Source organism: Saccostrea cucullata, unplaced genomic scaffold, assembly GCF_032062105.1.
Source record: "Saccostrea cucullata isolate Sc308-1 unplaced genomic scaffold, CSIRO_AGI_Scuc_v1 ctg2312, whole genome shotgun sequence".
Lineage (NCBI taxonomy): Eukaryota > Metazoa > Mollusca > Bivalvia > Ostreida > Ostreidae > Saccostrea > Saccostrea cuccullata.
In genome coordinates, this window is record NW_026929545.1 from 312,588 (window position 1) to 330,464 (window position 17,877).

Consider the following 17,877-nt stretch of genomic DNA (forward strand, 5'->3'; position numbering starts at 1 on the left):
TACATGTGCGTAAATATGTTTGCATTCATGCACTGCACCTTACTATTTTGACAAATTGTTGAAACACCTGTTATTTACTAATTATTTACTAAAAGAAACTAGAAGAACAGTAGTCGATGGTGGGGGCTAAATCAAATGTTACTGTTTTGCAGCTTTTGATTGTTTGCTTGTTGTTGAACGTCTCCTATAGAATTTTTCATTCATTTTGAGATACCAACACTTGCCGGTGGCAAGCAACAAAATTACACCTTCACTCAGTTCTTAAGGACTTTGAGCCATAACACGGAAAATCGGTTTATACGGTCTCATCGAACCGGTCTCCACGCACCGAAATGGGATTTCTAAAGCGACGTAAGGATTCTCACTTAGCGACTTTAGAGCAAACGCTCTAAACCAAGCGCTATAAGCGGACAATCTTGACAACTTTCAAAACATCTGCAAAAGACACATTATTCACGTTTGCTAGAATAAGCATGTGTCACGTCTAAGAAGATTGTAACATGACGGAAATAGTGAGATATCGTAAACAAATGGAGATAGAACGAGAAATGGATAAGATAGATGTCATATATCTGTATTTTCAAACACAAAAGTGAGGTAGTAAAGTTCAGTTTATTGTTTGGGTTTCTTTGTAATTTTGCATTCCATACACTCGGTATGATGATTTCATTTATTGTAGTGCTCATTTTGGGATCAGGTAAGGAAACATTCAAATTTACTATTTGCTGATATTTTACGCAATTATGAGTAAATAAATTTTAAAGAAATAGATATTTTCTGTCTTTTAGCATTGGCTGATGAACCTGAGATCACTAATCAACGCCAAATATCCAGCAAACCTGGATTCCATAACGAAAAGAATGCAACCTCAACCAAAGATAATAATGCGTCGCATCCCCCATTAAACTTGAACAAAGATCCACTATCTACAAAATACCATTTTTTCCGGCCTCACATGAAAGGAGATATAATAAATCAATGGAGCCAGGATCCAATTACCTTTCGTCCACACAAAAAAGAAGAGAAATTGAATCATCTGAGCCGGGAACCAAATGTCTTTCATGCTCCTCTAGCTACAATGCTGGGTCACTTAATGAAGACGGGAAAGTTTGATGTTATCGCCAATTTTGTTCGACTGGAACTAGTTCGAAAAGGGGAAAAGGGACGACACCATCAACGCCCTTTTATGCCACCACCGGATCAATTATTGTATAATTACTACCCAAATCCATTGCAGGTATCTTTCCAACCCAAAAAATTAACTAACGAACCAATTAGAGAGCCTCAAGGTGCATTCGTCAAGCCATTACCTCAGTTCTCTGGTGCTCGTTCTGTACCCAGAGTTGAGGTTGCCCAGTTAATGTCCAAAGTATCTGCACCAGAAGGGACGTACGGTTTCATTATTCCAGAAATTTCAGGGCAAAGAATTCCAAGCGAACAATGGTTGTGGTCACCAGTCTCCGCAGAGTCTGTAGGTCAACCACAGCTTATGACAAATTCTGCCTCAGCAGGAAGCAGCAATATCAGCAGGCGTCCTGTGCAGGTTCCATTTGAAACGATGTATCAGCAATACCAAAAAATGCAAGATGATTCAAAGATTACTGAAAAATCTTATTCGCAACTTTCCAAAATTTACGAAATCTTGAACGCTTTGAAAACTATTAAGTCAGAAACTGGTGCTAAAGAGTTGCAAAACCGAAGCATATTGATGCCACTTTAAAAGCCAAATCCAACAGAGGAGGCTTTATGTACAATTTTTGAACTAAATTAGTCATAAAATTTTACTTTTTTGTTTGATCAAAATAACAGTTTTAATAGTAAAATATCATTCAAACATCTTTTTATTTAGTTTATTTTATCAAGAATTACAGTTGAAATTCTCATTTAAATCTGTGTTTAAGTTTACTTTCTCCCGAAAGTGCTTGGGTCAAAATTTCCAGCAGTCTGTGAGTTTGGATCAAAGTTTCCAGCAGCCATTGAATTTGGATTAAAGCTACCAGTTCCACCGGAACTTGGTTGGAAATTTCCGGTTCCACCAGCACTAGGTTGGAAACTTCCGGTTCCCCCCGCACTTGGTTGAAAGCTACCGACTTGTCCCCCACTGCTTACTCCAGTCTGGGTGTTAGACATGCCTCCAGGGTTAAAACTTCCAGCACTCATAGAGTTGGGGTTAAATGCAGATCCTCCATAACTGTGGGAATTTGGGTCATAATTTCCAGCGGCCATGTGATTTGGGTCAAATCCTGGAGCGCCGGAAGGAGAGAAAAGTTGTCGCTTAACTGGGCCTATAATTGAAAAATAGTCATTTTCTCACAATGCTTTTATTTTTTAGAACAGAAATTCATATTAAAAAAAAAACAAAAAAAAACCACCCAGCTTTTTATATACATTTGCATAGTAAAATCAATTATAAATTAACACTTACAAAATTTATTTTGTTCAATTCATAATTGATTATAAAATCCTTTTCTAAATCATTATTAGATATGTACACTTACTTGAAAAGCACAGTGGAATTAAAACGAGAATAATTGCACCCTTCATACTTTATTGGCGTTTTCTACTGTAGGAATAACTGTCTGACAAAATAACGCAAGGTTGGCGCTGTTATTACCTATTTTCCTACGTTCCATAAATTACCATAAAATTGATAAGATAAGAAGACTAAACATATAAATATAGATGTGTAAATAATTTTGGGAAAGTTGAAATTCATATGTTTGACCACCTTAAAGAATATTTGTGATTATTTTCCCAAGAATTGTAATAAATGCTCATTTCAAGTTACACAATTATATGAATAAATACTCCAGCTGTTTCTCAAAACATTGAAATAAAATCTAGATAATTTAAATAAGTTCAAGAATTCATGTCATAAATTAAAAAAAAAAAAGAGAACATACTTTCAGAAATGTTGAAATATTCTATCAAGGAATATCTGCAATAGCAGCTAGTGTTAGATATCCCATACTGCAATCCATATTTTCTTTGATATGATAGAAAAATCTCCAAGTGAATGAATTGCTAACTGTTGACTTAAAGTTACATGTACAAAACGAATCAAAACCATATTTGTTTTCAGATAATAACCTATACAGTAAAACTCGTTTAGTACGAACACAGATATTGAGAATTCACGGATGTAGCGAGGTTATCTTGGATCCCCAAGTATATGAATTTAATGAATTCCTTATATGGATATAACGAATTACGGAGGACTTCGTTATAACCGAGATTTACCGTATTATAAACCGATTTTATAAACTGCAAGAAAATTTATGAGATACAGTTGCAAAACACAAACGATTTTAGAGCTGCAGAACTGTAGCCCTCCGAAAAAAGATTTTGACAGGCCGGAGAGCTACAGTGCCACCCATTGTAAAAACTGTATATTTATTGCGCACAAAAAGTTGCGCTCAGTTCTTGATTATTCCTTCCAAATTCTTACGTCAATCGCGAAAAATATAGATTTAAAAAAAATCCTTACTCCTCTATGAAGTTATCTCGTGTTGACTTCTGCACGAACTGCGTTGGACCGAATTATCTTGCAAACCAATGTCGCAGTATACTGTAAAAGTACTTTTTTCCGCGTGGTATTAATTTACGCTATGTACGCGGTCACAAATTTTCCGCGGAAATTTGTCCAAGCATACTTAATATAAATGTAAGGCATATAGTGACAATCTAGAAAATCCGCGTAATTTTCTACCCGCGGATTAAACAGAAATTGAGATTCCGCGGAATTATGAACCCGTGGAAAAAAGTACGTCTACAGTAAATAGAAGAAATTTTCGATGATCTCAATTTCAGGGCCAGGAGGGCTATTAACAACAATTATAAGGAATGTTTTGTTGTGGAAACAGTGAAAGAATATGTTAGGAACACAAGTAATATTTTGATAGACAGTTTAAAAGCATGGAGAAATAATCGAGAAACAGCGCACTTTTTTGTGCGCAATAAATATACAGTTTTTTTTTTTCAATGGGTGGCACTGTTGCTCTCCGATCTGTCAAATATTTTTAGGAGAGCTACAGTTCTGCAGCTAACGGTTACATATATCATTTAAATATATCAGAATGCTGAATATATGAATGTACAATGGGAAAAAAGATATTCATTTTCAGAAGCACTTAGTGAAGTATCCCCCACATTAAAGTATGATTGTCAACAATATGAACCATGCGTTTTTATCGTGTATGTCAAGGTCACACATCTTTAATTGAGTTGGAGCATGCATATTAGACTCTTTTGAGAAGTTTGCATCAAACATTGTCAAAATTCTTGGTCTACCGACATTCATTTTTCTGGTACTTTAGATATGTTAATTTCAACTTTTCTGCACAAGCTTATAATATGGAAAAAGAATTGAAACAATATTTTTGTCATGTGCCAGACAATTTTTTTTCTCCATGAAGGCAGATTTTTTGTAGGTTCCATAACTTGTTATTTTCTGAAAGCTAATTTTTTTTTTCAAGAAGAGAATAAAATTGTATGGGTATTGTTTGTCAATTTTCCCGTAAGTGCGTCATGTGTCATTTTAAGTATAAAGAAAACAGTGATCTGCCTTATAGGGCCTACAGAAAAAAGTACTCAACAGTCCTTTTTAGTGTATTTTGACTAAAATACACTAAAATTATTTAAAATTGACCCTTTCACAGGTGGTGTTAACGTTTTTTGATAAATTATTGATAACACATATGATAAAGGTCAAAGTGGTTAATTTTCAAATTTTGTCAAAATAAAATTTTATTGACTTGTAATTAAAGCTGAACACGATTTGTAAAAGGAATGTATCCGCCATATTCGATTGTTCACGCGCTTTATCTTAGGACCTTTATATATAGCCGCTTATAACGGCGTACTTCTTCTATAAAGCGGGAAAGAAAGATACCAAAGAAACTTGCATCTTACGCATAGGTCAATGTAGTATACAAAATAAATACACATAACTGCAATAAGTATTAACAAAGGTAATGCAAGATTACCAGCACGTGTCGCCATTCCACGCCGATATTCGTGAAAATAAGCAGTCAGGTGTGACGAAAGCTAAAGATATACCCCAGTGCTGATATCGTAGAAAGTATTATCGAAAATGGCGTATGCCTATTTACGAGTCGTGTTCAGCTTTAACCCAATGGTACAATTATCTCCCAATACAGGTGAAAACAATTATCCTCTGAATATGTTGTAAAGTAACCTATATCAAAAAGTGAATATTGTTACCTATGTCGAATAATGCACATATTTTCCTATATCGAATTGTGCATAATGTTACATATGCCGAATAGTGCACAAAGTTTCCTATATCGAAAAGTGCTTATTGTTATCTATGTCGAATAGTACAAATATAGTAACATTTCGAAAAGTACACATTGTTTCTAGGTTGAATAGTGCACATAGTTTCCTATGTGGAATATTGCACATAATTTTCTATATCGAAAAGTGCACATTGTTATCTATGTATAAAAGTACACGTAATTTCCTATGTCTATAAGTGCACATTGTTACCTATGTCGAATGGTGCACATAGTTTCCTATGTCGAATAGTGCAGAAACAATGACAGAGCTTAATCTATGACGGTGTTATCTTTAACAATGGACAAGCAGTCTATATACAATAATGTATATAGAACTATTCCACGGAGTTAATCGCTTGTAATTTCTGGGAAAATTTAACTTTACATTTTTAATTATATTAAAGGTGTAAACTTTCATATTGAAAACTGATTTTATGTGTTTGTATTTTACACACCTTCTTTCAAGACGTTTGACTTGAAAAACTACAATAGAATAGGAAGTTTTGGAGCTGTTTACATGTAGATGTGTAGAATTCTTTTTAAATACTTGTAGGTGATCACACCGCTTTCCAAAAAGTATTTTTTATGTGATTTGTTTATTGTCGTTGTTGATTTTTAAAACTATTTCGCAAAAGTAGGATTATTTACAAGTAAATTATATAAGACTCCATATGATTTATTTCTTTCCAAATGCATTAGGATCAAAATTTCCAGATCCTGAACCAAAACCATTAAGTGCGTTGGGGTCAAATGTTGGAGTCTGGAATCCGTTGGGGTCAAATGTGCCCATACCAGAATCTGGCGTACTGAAACCTCCACCTGCAATGAACAATCACAAAATAAAATTCTTCTATCCTTGCACCATATATAGAAGCAAAAAATTGCTACACTTCAGTAATAGAAACATTATTGTATATTTACCAAACCCACTTCCACCAAAACCATGGTTGAGGGCATTTGGATCAAATGCAGCATGAGTTGACGCCATGTTCATTCCGAACCCCCCGCTGCCAAAATTTTGGTTTACTGCATTGGGGTCAAAAGGTGCTATAAAACAAAAATCTGATAGATTACCAGACTCACCTGAGACAACGTCCTCTGATATGTATACGTTTTATATGAAATTCGCCATTTTTTAGCTACAAATTAAGCTCTCGTCCTTCTCTTAAGGGACATGATTTGAACAAATCGGTTTCTACACTTCAAGACGTTTTGCTATCGATTACTGCCTCGTTCTTCCTAAATTTATTTTTTTACATTCATTCTTTCTATATATTCCAATGTAAAACCATTACCCTTTTATGACCCCATCCCGGCCTATCGCCTTGAATATGAACCTACACTCAGTAAAAGAAGAGATGTTCCTTAGTTAATATATTTAATTTTCCATCATCCATAGATGAATGGTGCAAAGTTTTGTGAAATTGGCAATGTGATTCTTGAGAAGACAATAAAAACGTGAAAAGTGAATATACGTGTACGTAAATGAATACAGATAAACGCTGGAAAATTGACACCAAACAACTTCGTTTTAGCCTTCGGCGAAATCAATTACTTAAAAATATGGGGAAAATTCTTTTGATTGCATTACCGTTTTGTGCCAAATCTCAAAATAAGAATAGAGGATTGACACTGCATAGAGGATATTTTAAATACTGTACATAGATATTTTTTGGTTGAAATTCAACTTCCGATATTTCTATCCCAGAATAAAAGTCTATTAAATATACTGTTGTTGAAATGTAATAATGATATAAAAATAAGAGGGAAATAAATCAAATTACAAATTAATCAGATGTATACAATAATCAAAACTTAATTGAAATGTATAATATATTCTTTTCCAAGAATGACAAAAAAATTAGACTTTTATATATATTGCTGATAAAAAAAAAGCCATTGTTTCAAAAAAAAGTTTTGAAATACTGAATGATTACCCCCAAGACACAAAGAGATCAGGCCTAACAGAGCCAGGAATATTCCAGCCATATCAACAGTCCGAGATTTTAGAGTGGGTTTCTTATCACACACGTGAAATGTTAAAGACCTCTGAGACTAGTATCAGTAGCGAATAAAATTCTTCATTTGTACTAGTGTGTTTTATGGTTTTTTGTTTTCTGTAATTACTCTCTGTTTTCCTGAGCAGTAAATTGAATTCACGTAAAAGCTTATATATTTCGATAGTTTGATTAAAGGTCTGTATTAAATTATTTAAAAAATTGATTTAAAATACAAAGCATAATTATACAAAGCCAAGAAAGGCAAATAATCCATTCATTTTTTTTTTTAAAATTCCCATAACATTCCATACATCTTTCAGGCATAAAACCTCTAGCAAATACATGTGTCCAAAACATTCTCCAAGCAAAACATATCTACTATACTATTGCCAAATGGTTAAACAAGGGGGTAGACGATGTTTTAGTTAACTATAGCTGCAGAACTGTAGCTCTCAGAAAAAAAAAATATTGACAGACCGAAGAGCTAAAGTACCACCCATAGAAAAAAGTAAATACCCGTATTTATAAAAAGTGCGCCGTTTCTCGATCTTTTTCCTCCGTGTTTTTCAAACTGCCATCTCAAAATATTACTAACCCCATGTTCCTAACATATTCTTTAACTGTTTTACACAAACATTGTTACCATAAAAACATTTCGTTTCTACTTCCATTTTGGGTGGCAAGATAATTCAGTAAAACGCGCTCGACTCGATGTCAACTACAAGCGTATTTGAGTTCAGGTAAGATTTCAAGAAATTAATCCAGAACCGAGCGTAACTTTTTGTGCGAAATAAATGTACAGTTTTTGCTATGGGTTGCACTGTAGCTCTCTGGTCGTCTATGCCAATTTTTCAGACCAGCGAGCTGTAGATCTGTAGCTAGTTTAAATAATGCTTTATAACGCACCAGCTGATGAACTACCCCTGGGTATCGATGAAGGACACTTAAATCTTTTTTTAACTCCTATGAAGTAAATCTTGAATGTATACAGTTGACAAGTAAGCTTTCTATCTTTTATTAGCAAAAACCTTAAACAGTACACTGACATACACCTTTCAGGCCGTATTATTCTTGAGAATTCCCTGGCTTTGTATTTCTTCATTAACTTTTTACTGCCATTAACCCTACTAAGTGAAAGGTTAACCTACTGTCTCCGTAAACTTCAACTCTTCGTGCGGCAAACATCGGCTGACTCCGTCACCTTCTTTTAACAAGATGAGTTACATGTACATGTACGAATCGGCCGAGGTGTGCCGAGATCAGAATTCGAAACAAAGGAAAAACGAATGAATACAAACTACAAGGCTTGCATCCCATAAAGATCAATTATATTTACAATTGAAATATTGAAAAGCTCTTTAGTTATTGTTGTAAAAGAACAGTCATGTTATTTAGAATTCATTACTGCTTATTTCCACTGTTTGATTTGCCGCAATTTTTTACAATTGAAAATCTTGAAAAATTGTACGAAAATTATCTCCTTTGCCTTGAACAGCATTCCAACCAATGAAATAATTAAAATTTACTCATCATGCAATCACAAAAGAGAGGAAGTGCATAGTCCGAAGACTAAAAAACTTCAAATCTGTATACAGTCTTCTAAGATGGTAATATTGGACACTTTTTGAATAGTAATCTCATTTGGAAGTGAAATAAATTGAACGTATTGGTACTACCTTATTGTGTGAAACCATGTATTGATATACTCAGTAGTATTTTCTGTTTATATATAACTACATATTTTCAATTGGTTTAAATATTTCACTTTGGTTTTGATAAAAATAAATGATTCATTTAAACACAAAAAGTTGAGATACGCAAGCCACAAAAAGAGATCATAACCATTCTATGTACAGTTTCTTATGCTCTAATAGTTCGCGAGATTAGTTATCCTTCTTTAATTCATGAAATCTCTTCAATCTTCCAAACAAATAAACATCTGCTAGTGTACTGTTTTTCAGGTGAATATAAGTCGCACATACTAGACGGTTTGATACCGTAAGCACGCCTAGCTAAACTTGGGTAACATTATCATCATTTGGTATCATCAGTAGATAATAATGGCAGTCCCTCTGTTCTCGAAATGATGTTCACCAACGGCCATTTCTTCTTCTTATAAACACATTCAGTTCTTTTTGTAGAGATTAATTAAGGCTATGGATTTTATAAAAATCACCATTATATTTTTTTTAGTCACAGGTAAGAAAAATTTATTCAGAAATTTGGTAAATACTTCAAAGAAAACGTCAAAATGTTAATCTAGCTCAAATAAATTAGATTTCTTTTAGTAAAAATTTGACATATGTGTGATTATATAGCTTGATTATCATGGAATGCACAGTAATAGCATTGGAAAAATTATATTTTGTCATAATATTATCATGATAATTTTTACAGAATACAGTTGCATTCCATTGCCCGGGTTAGAAGGATTGTCATCATCTGGTTCCAATGTATACAAATCACAAATACCAACCGACGAAAATATTCAAAACTTTATCAACGAAGGAGCTGATTTCAACGCAATTTTAAATCCCAAAACGAAACAAAAATACCAGACTAAAGATTCAGCTTCTAGTATGCCGATTGTAGCGCAATCAAACTCGCTCCTGAACTTGTTGGAAAATATAAATGGAGTTCAACTTTTGAAATTATTAAATAACATGATAAAGTCACCAAACGGAGAACAAACCGTTTTAACCAACAACGAGATGAAACCTCATGAAATGAATAAAAATCCCTCCGATGCAGGATCTGCGAACAATCAGGAGATTCATCGATATTCATCAATAAGTCCTAGCACTACAAGAATTCCCTCGAAAAACATTTCCCGAATTCCCTCTGATGCTAGTCGACAAGACTTACAAATAAAGAATATGCAAACAACTGGTTCCGGTGCAACAACTAATGGTGGTGATGAGAGTACAGATGAGCATAAACTGTTACATTCATCTGGAACACATAAGCCGCTATCCTCTATACCCTCCGGCACAAATGAAGTGAATCTCCCTCAAGGCTTTACTGGTGGGATAAATTCTGGTGTAATGGGGGTTCAGGCACTGAATACCAACAACAACGCAGGCATGTATAACCTAGCTCAGCAGTACACCAACCCTATGTCGATGTTAGCTGCAGGGATGGGTTCGACAGGAGGAGGAGGAAGCCTGGACAACGTGGAGTCTTCTCCAAACACAGTTGATAATGAGGCTCCACAAGTGGGAAAGACTCCTGGATTTGATCCCAATCGACTGATGAGCTCTTGGGCAAGTACAAATAACTTCAACCCCGGAGAGTATAACGTTGGACAAAACTTTATATCAACAGACGAATGGACAAAATATGCAAATCAACCCACTGGTTACACTGGTTTGATGCAACATATAACTCAAAACACAATGGGGAGCAACAGCAAAAAAGAAAATCAAGAAAAGCATACGGAAAACAAATTTCCACAAGAGCATTTTCAAACACAAGGATCGTCTCTGGACACATATCAAAATTCGGCATTGACTGCAAAAATGAATTTTGCTCCAAATAACATGATTATGCCTGTGTCAAATCCTCAGATGCCGAAATTACCCATAAAATTCAACTTTGATCCCGATAGTTTGAATTCATTTACAGGATCCTTTCGGCCTGGGCAGTTTGCACCTGTACCTGCAGCTAATGTAGGGGAAACAGACTTTGGTACGAATGTTATAAAACATCATTTATCAGGCTTTCCAGATAAAATGCTTTCAAAGCACAATCAACAACTTCAAAATTTAAAGAAAACAGAATATCAGAAATCTCCCGAGATTCCTAAATTTAAACCAAGTAAAAATGCATTTGAAAATGTTCATATGGGGTTTAGTCCTGATTTTTTCGTAGGACCAATATATCAGTCTTCGAAGAAAATACCACACGTGAGTGATGCACAAAGAGCAAAGTTAGAAAATCGAAGCGATCATAAATCTGTTAAAAGCAAACTCTTAGTTTTAAAAAGAGATCAGAATGTTGTTTCTACCACAAGTACCTCTAGATCAAATTTGACCGTTCAGACAACAACACCCTCTGCTTCTACTACCACAGATAAAACTATAACAACTCCTGATACCTCAAAGACTACATCCCTTGTAGACATTGGGGGATTCAACCCGGATGAAGTGAACAGACCGGTTATGTATAACCCAGGTATGTCACCAGGAATGAGTGTTGAATCATTCCAAAATTTTCAGTACAGTCCTCAACATCATAGAGTCAATTCAACTTCAACAGGTCAAACCTTTCAATTTACTGGTATGGGATTTTATCCATCAGAGGTCAATAATGCAAAGATGAATTTTGATGTTAATTCGCAACTCGGTATCCCAGGTGGATCTTCATCGGTTAGTGGACAAACCTTTGGTGGAGGTTACGATCCCATTAAAACAAATATTCTAGCCATCCAAAATCCATTCTCTACCAACAATCAAACTCAAGGGCCATCTTTCACGGCTGGTAAGGTGTCTGGATTTGGATCTGCCTTCATTGGTTCCTTCAATCCCAACAGTGTAAATGAAGGTATGATGAAGGATCTGTTGAACTCCCAGGCAAACAGTAACAGTAGTGGGAATTATTTCGGTATGGGAATGACTGGCTTTGACACGTCTGGATATGGAGGTAATTTCGACCCATCATCAGTAAACAATGCTGTTTTCAATCCAAATGAAGTAAACAATATTAAAATGCACTTTGATCCAAGCGAGATGTTGGATAAAAACCCCGGATACGACACCGATAAAGCGCTGGCATATAAGTTTAATCCAAATAACATTAATAACATGCAGGCAAATTTTCAGCCATTATTTCTACAAAATAACAACGTCCATGAACCTACAAATAGCACTCATGATCCCAAAACCAATCCCTATAATGGCGCTAATTTCGTACCTGGTTTACTTGGAGGAGGAAGCAAAAATGAAATCCCAATCTTTAATCCAGCAACAGTGAACAATGCTCACATGAACTTTTCCCCAATCGGAGTGAATAACCTCCCAGACATGCCAAAAAATAACAGCAAGACGAGCAATACTACCAACTCATCAGATGAATCATATTCTTTCTTTAATCCTAATGACATGATTTCCAACATGAATAACCATCCTGCCGGAATTATGAATTCTGTTGAAACACCAAACAAAGAGAGTCGGTCAGAGAATGCTTTTGTCCCAGGTTTACTAGCAGGTGGAGAGGGCATTCCCGAAAGTGACAAAATAGAACGAAAAAACGAAAAAGAACAACCTCGAAGTTCGAGTTTGAGAGATATTTAATGCCAACAATTCGATGTTTTTTTCCTTACTAAATAAAGCTATACTGAATATATATATATTCTCGATTACTTATTTGCTACGTTGAGGTTATGTTTGTAAGTATGGACAACCTATAATTCTAGCTGTATAAGTAATTTTTATACAGTTTAATTTTAAACACGAAAACATATCACCGAAATTTGAACAAGCAAGTCGTATTCTACGTTATCAGAAACAAAAGACAACCAACAATAAATAGAAGTATGTGATGTGACAATATCATTGATATTTAAAACAAGAGAAAGAATTAACTCTGTCGTTTTGAGTTGGACTTATATCGTTCACCTGTCTAACAACTTCCGAGGACTATTTCTTATCGTTACCTCGTGAGCTACTGATGATAAGATTTAGTACCGTTTAATTAAACACAGGTCTTCAACGTTTGACACAAATATATCGCATTGTTACATGATAATTACGGGAAACGAACGCATCTGAACCAACATAAGTGTAGACACATATCAGTCTCTCGTGGAATTATGTGGCTGCCATTAATATTAACGGTAGCTTTAATTACCACTTGTGCTAGCCGTGACCTCAGAGGTAGAAAATTTATTAATTCTCTAATTCAAAGAAATTTGAATGAAATTGACTGATAGAATTTAAACATTTTAAAAATATTTTATTGAGTGCTTCGCTAGTGAATGTATGTAATTGATAATTTTGTTTATGTTTGCTTATTTTTTTCCTTTTAAAAATGTTTTCGAGATATTATTTGTATACAGTCCGCCAAACACAATCAGGGAGCACAAGCAGTGGAAGTACTTCCGGAAGTGGCTCTAGTTCCGCTTCAAGTCAGCCCAGTGGGGGATCTAGTTCCGGTTCTGGCCAGCAGCTTTCACAAAATATGCAGCCGCCATCATTTTTACTCAACCCTTCACAATTTATGAGTGGCTCAAGTGCGTATGTATCAATATGAATGAGCAATTAAGTCTACCAGATAATTTTTTACAAAATAAAGATTGATACTAGCATAATTAAGACTTAAACAAGTAATGAAACACATTTATCTAAGGTGTTATTATATAATGGTGTTAAGATTTCTTTGGCAGATCCTCTCCATCAAATCCCGGTGCGGGTAGTGGAGGATCTAGTGGTTCGTCGAGTAGCGGATCCAGCAGTGGAAGTTCATCTTCACCTTCCTCTAGCAGTGGGAGCTCATCTTCTCCATCCTCTAGCAGTGGAAGCTCAACTTCATCTTCCTCTGGGAGTGGTAGCTCAACTATCCCAAAGTTTGATCCTAACAAAGTCAACCAAATTCAAGCAAGCTTTTTAGATCCGTCCAAACTACAGCTTGGACCATCTGGCGGTGGTGGAGGTGGATTTGATCCCGACCAGTTTAATAGCATGTCATTTAATTTCTTTAATCCCGGTGCACTTTTAAGTGGCGGTGGAAATCAAGGACCATCCGGAAGGCGTAAGTTGTTTTTGTTTATCAGATGGTTTTACAAAAAGAATGTTCGTTTCATTTAATAGTAGTAATAAGAAAAGAACTTTTTTATTGAGCTTATTAAAAATTCACTGAATATGCCCTATAATAAGGATTCTTGTATTATTTTTTCATTTTGTAAGGGAGAAGACAAGCGGCAAGTTCTGGGGGTAGCAGCAGTAGCAGTGGAGGAGGTGGAGGTAGCAGTCCACCAAAGTATGATCCAAACAGTGTCAACAAACTCACATCAAACATGCTAGACCCATCCTCTTCTAAACTTGGAGCCAGTAACGGTGCCGCTGGTGGATTTGATCCAGATCAGTTTAATACAATGCAGTTCAACTTTTTCAACCCCAACCAGATGTCTGGTGGTGGCGGCGGCGGTGGTGGTGGTAGCAGTGGAAGCAGCGGGAGTGCACCAAAGTTTGATCCAAACAGTGTCAACAAAATCCAGGCCAATATGCTGGACCCGTCTACTTCTAAGCTTGGAGCCAGTGGTGGAGCAGCTGGCGGATTTGATCCCGACCAGTTTAACACTATGTCCTTCAATTTCTTCAATCCTCAAGCACAAGTTGGAAAGAGAAGTAAGAATTTGAGTTCGTATTCCTAAATTTTTAACAGAAATTACAGAGCTCACCTCAACTAATGTTGTCTTTAGAAAGGCAAAGTCCCATACTAAACTGATACTCTGGTAGTGTACATCCCAAGATGCAGCATCTATGCCAGTTTGGTTCAGGTTTGTCTTAATGTTATTTGGGAATGAACCTGCTCTTTAAACTTGAACCTGGTCCCTTTTCTGGAAAAAAAGTAGCTCAAATTCAGAAACTATATCAACCTTGATAGTGTGCATCAATAAATGCGACTTTATTGTAATATTGGTTAGCATAGGGCTTGTAGTCACTTTGCAAATAAACTACTCCGAAAACTATAGAATGGTCACTCATCTGGATAACTGAGGTCAAAAACAACGCTTTAGCAAGTCCGGTAGTACGCATCCTTAGATGCGTCATCCTAGTTTTGTCAGCATAGGGCTTTTTGCAATTGTTATTTGAAAATAAGACCTGCTCCAAAACCATTAATTTATAGCTATCTAGAAATGTACAGATCCAGCATCCAAAACAATCCACTTATCTGGAAAATATAGGATAGATCCAGCATCCAAAGCAAACCAGGTAGTGTTTATCCTTGGATGTATCATCCATGTAAATTTGGTCAATATAGATCTAATAAAAACTTGGAAATTAGATCTGATCCAAAAACTTTCACCTTGTCACTCATCCGGAAAATGTGGGTCAGGTCAAGCATCCGAAGCAAGACTCATAGTGTACAGTTTTAGATGTATCATTTGTGTAAATTTGACCCAAATAAGGTTTATAGTTACTTGGGAATGAGACCTGATCCAAAAATATTCACCTGCTCCAAAAACATTAACCTGGTCCTTATTTAGCTGAAATTGTAACATCTGAAACCTTGACTGGTACAATGAAACATTCTACAAACATCTTCAATGCATCTCAGCTCAATTCAGGGCATAAAAGAATTTGATAAGAAATCTGCTCCAAAAAACTTTAACATAAGACGCCGACGGTTTTACATTAGCTTCTCCAACTTCGATGAGGTGAGCTTATTATTCGCTGAGGTGAGCTTAAAAAAGAGAACATTGAGCAATTTATATTTCGTCCATAGGCCTCTTAAAACGTCAGAGCTCTCCATCTGGCCCGAGCAGTAGTGGTGGAAGCAGCGGAAGTAGCAGTGGTGGAAGCAGTCCACCAAAGTATGATCCAAACAGTGTCAACAAACTCACATCAAACATGCTAGACCCATCCTCTTCTAAACTTGGAGCCAGTAACGGTGCCGCTGGTGGATTTGATCCAGATCAGTTTAATACAATGCAGTTCAACTTTTTCAACCCCACCCAGATGTCCGGTGGTGGAGGCGGCGGTGGTGGTGGTAGCAGTGGAAGCAGCGGGAGTGCACCAAAGTTTGATCCAAACAGTGTCAACAAAATCCAGGCCAATATGCTGGACCCGTCTACTTCTAAGCTTGGAGCCAGTGGTGGAGCAGCTGGCGGATTTGATCCCGACCAGTTTAACACTATGTCCTTCAATTTCTTCAATCCTCAAGCACAAGTTGGAAAAAGAAGTAAGAGTTATAGTTCGTATTCCTTAAATTGTTAAAAGAGATTACAGAGCTCACCTCAACTAATGTTGTCCTTTAGAAAGGCAAGACTAACCATACTAAACTCATTATCCTTGGATGCATCATCCATGCAAGTTTGGTCAATATAGATCTAATAGTTACTTTGAAATTAGGTCTGCTCCAAAAACTTCCACCTTGTCACTCATCTGGAAATGTGGGTCAGGTCAAGCATCCGAAGCAAGCATGGTGGTGTACATCCCTAGATGTATCATTTGTGTACATTTGGTCAAACTAAGGTTAATACATATGGCTACTTGAAAAATGCAACCTGATCCAGACTTAAACCTGCTCAAAAAGCATAAAACAAATCCATATTTTGCTGAAACTGCAACATCTGAAACCTTGACTGGTGCAATGAAACATACTACAAACATCTCCAATACATCTCAGCTCAATTTAGGACATAAAAGTACTTGATAAGAAATCTGCTCCAAAAACTCTAACATAGGACCTCGTTGTAGTGAGCTAATAATGATTTGAACTTATAAAAAAGACAATATTGAGCTATCTATATTTCTTCCACAGGTCTCTTAAAACGTCAGAGCTCTCCATCTGGCCCGAGCAGTAGTGGTGGAAGCAGCAGTGGTGGAAGCAGTCCACCAAAGTATGATCCAAACAGTGTCAACAAACTCACATCAAACATGTTAGACCCATCCTCTTCTAAACTTGGAGCCAGTAACGGCGCGGCTGGTGGATTTGATCCAGATCAGTTTAATACCATGCAGTTCAACTTTTTCAACCCGAACCAAATGTCTGGTGGCGGTGGTGGTGGTAGTGGCAGTGGTGGAAGCAGCGGGAGTGCACCAAAGTTTGATCCAAACAGTGTCAACAAAATCCAGGCCAATATGTTGGACCCGTCTACTTCTAAGCTTGGAGCCAGTGGTGGAGCAGCTGGCGGATTTGATCCTGACCAGTTTAACACTATGTCCTTCAATTTCTTCAATCCTCAGGCACAAGTTGGAAAGAGAAGTAAGTACTTTGTTCACATTTTGAAAATGATTTTAGTTTTATTTAAATTGTTTCTCTGATGTTTATACTGATGTTCTTTTTATTAAGATCTTCGAAGACGTCAGACCTCACAAACATCAACTGGTTCCAGTGGGTCAACATCTGGATCATCAACCAGCGGCGGTTCAAGCAGTAGTTCATCTTCCGGTGGCGCTTCTCAGATGATGAGCCCAAGCATGTTTATCAACCCCAGCAATTTTTTAATGGGAGGAAACTCTGGAAGCAGTAGTGGAGGAAGTTCCCCTTCGTCAACTTCTTCCTCCTCCCCTTCCACCTCCTCCTCTTCTGGTGGAAGTGCACAACAACCTTCCTTTGATCCAAACAAAGTTAATCAAATTCAGTCCAGTTTTCTGGATCCTTCAAAGGCACAGCTCGGTTCGGGTGGCTCAGCGTCAGGAGGATTTGACCCTGATGCAGTCAATACTCTGTCATTTAACTTTTTCAATCCTAAAAATCTTCTTGGACGTTAAGAATAAACAGACAAAGAAAAAAGTTCTTTTATTGTAAAAACGATCAGTTTATAACAAAACTTGTTTTTACTTTCCAGATCTGGTTTTCTTTTCAGAAAAAAAGAGAACAACAATATTCATATGAAATTTATTGCAATGAGCTTA

General features: G+C 36.3%; 5 protein-coding genes across 5 annotated transcripts; 3 read left to right on the plus strand and 2 right to left on the minus strand.

Annotated features, from left to right (window-relative positions):
• Window positions 1–603: 603 nt before the first annotated feature.
• Window positions 604–1,727, plus strand: LOC134281150 (uncharacterized). Its single transcript, XM_062763619.1, has 2 exons — window positions 604–697; window positions 789–1,727. Exons 1-2 carry the CDS (start codon window positions 658–660, stop codon window positions 1,718–1,720), a joined length of 972 nt encoding a protein of 323 aa, XP_062619603.1. The 5' UTR covers window positions 604–657; the 3' UTR covers window positions 1,721–1,727.
• A 121-nt stretch (window positions 1,728–1,848) lies between these two features.
• On the minus strand, window positions 1,849–2,647 carry LOC134281151 (ATP-dependent RNA helicase glh-2-like). Its single transcript, XM_062763620.1, has 2 exons — window positions 2,499–2,647; window positions 1,849–2,285 (listed from the first exon to the last, which is right to left on the minus strand). The coding sequence occupies exons 1-2, from the start codon at window positions 2,542–2,544 to the stop codon at window positions 1,903–1,905; spliced, it is 429 nt and encodes a 142-aa protein (XP_062619604.1). The 5' UTR covers window positions 2,545–2,647; the 3' UTR covers window positions 1,849–1,902.
• Window positions 2,648–5,916: 3,269 nt separating this feature from the next.
• Window positions 5,917–7,302, minus strand: LOC134281161 (keratin, type II cytoskeletal 1-like). Its single transcript, XM_062763635.1, has 3 exons — window positions 7,235–7,302; window positions 6,219–6,344; window positions 5,917–6,116 (listed from the first exon to the last, which is right to left on the minus strand). Exons 1-3 carry the CDS (start codon window positions 7,284–7,286, stop codon window positions 5,974–5,976), a joined length of 321 nt encoding a protein of 106 aa, XP_062619619.1. The 5' UTR covers window positions 7,287–7,302; the 3' UTR covers window positions 5,917–5,973.
• Window positions 7,303–9,960: 2,658 nt separating this feature from the next.
• Window positions 9,961–12,588, plus strand: LOC134281155 (GATA zinc finger domain-containing protein 14-like). Its single transcript, XM_062763624.1, has one exon. The coding sequence runs from the start codon at window positions 9,961–9,963 to the stop codon at window positions 12,586–12,588; it is 2,628 nt and encodes an 875-aa protein (XP_062619608.1).
• A 320-nt stretch (window positions 12,589–12,908) lies between these two features.
• Window positions 12,909–17,738, plus strand: LOC134281152 (uncharacterized transmembrane protein DDB_G0289901-like). The gene is made up of 7 exons (XM_062763622.1): window positions 12,909–13,170; window positions 13,353–13,530; window positions 13,680–14,044; window positions 14,200–14,640; window positions 15,743–16,198; window positions 16,781–17,224; window positions 17,312–17,738. The coding sequence occupies exons 1-7, from the start codon at window positions 13,107–13,109 to the stop codon at window positions 17,731–17,733; spliced, it is 2,370 nt and encodes a 789-aa protein (XP_062619606.1). The 5' UTR covers window positions 12,909–13,106; the 3' UTR covers window positions 17,734–17,738.
• The last annotated feature ends 139 nt before the right edge of the window (window positions 17,739–17,877 follow it).

What these genes read in the sequence shown, in the direction of transcription:
- LOC134281150 (XM_062763619.1), top strand. Translation starts at nt 658, where the DNA reads ATGATGATTTCATTTATTGTAGTGCTCATTTTGGGATCAG. An exon ending in AGTGCTCATTTTGGGATCAG is followed by an intron (nt 698 to 788) that starts GTAAGGAAACAT and finishes TCTGTCTTTTAG; the next exon opens with CATTGGCTGATGAACCTGAG.
- LOC134281151 (XM_062763620.1), bottom strand. Translation starts at nt 2,544, where the DNA reads ATGAAGGGTGCAATTATTCTCGTTTTAATTCCACTGTGCTTTTCAA. An exon ending in AATTCCACTGTGCTTTTCAA is followed by an intron (nt 2,286 to 2,498) that starts GTAAGTGTACAT and finishes TTTCAATTATAG; the next exon opens with GCCCAGTTAAGCGACAACTT.
- LOC134281161 (XM_062763635.1), bottom strand. Translation starts at nt 7,286, where the DNA reads ATGGCTGGAATATTCCTGGCTCTGTTAGGCCTGATCTCTTTGTGTCTT. An exon ending in GATCTCTTTGTGTCTTGGGG is followed by an intron (nt 6,345 to 7,234) that starts GTAATCATTCAG and finishes TTTGTTTTATAG; the next exon opens with CACCTTTTGACCCCAATGCA. An exon ending in TTTTGGTGGAAGTGGGTTTG is followed by an intron (nt 6,117 to 6,218) that starts GTAAATATACAA and finishes TGTTCATTGCAG; the next exon opens with GTGGAGGTTTCAGTACGCCA.
- LOC134281155 (XM_062763624.1), top strand. Translation starts at nt 9,961, where the DNA reads ATGATAAAGTCACCAAACGGAGAACAAACCGTTTTAACCAACAACGAG.
- LOC134281152 (XM_062763622.1), top strand. Translation starts at nt 13,107, where the DNA reads ATGTGGCTGCCATTAATATTAACGGTAGCTTTAATTACCACTTGTGCT. An exon ending in TGCTAGCCGTGACCTCAGAG is followed by an intron (nt 13,171 to 13,352) that starts GTAGAAAATTTA and finishes ATTTGTATACAG; the next exon opens with TCCGCCAAACACAATCAGGG. An exon ending in AGCACAAGTTGGAAAGAGAA is followed by an intron (nt 14,641 to 15,742) that starts GTAAGAATTTGA and finishes TTTCGTCCATAG; the next exon opens with GCCTCTTAAAACGTCAGAGC.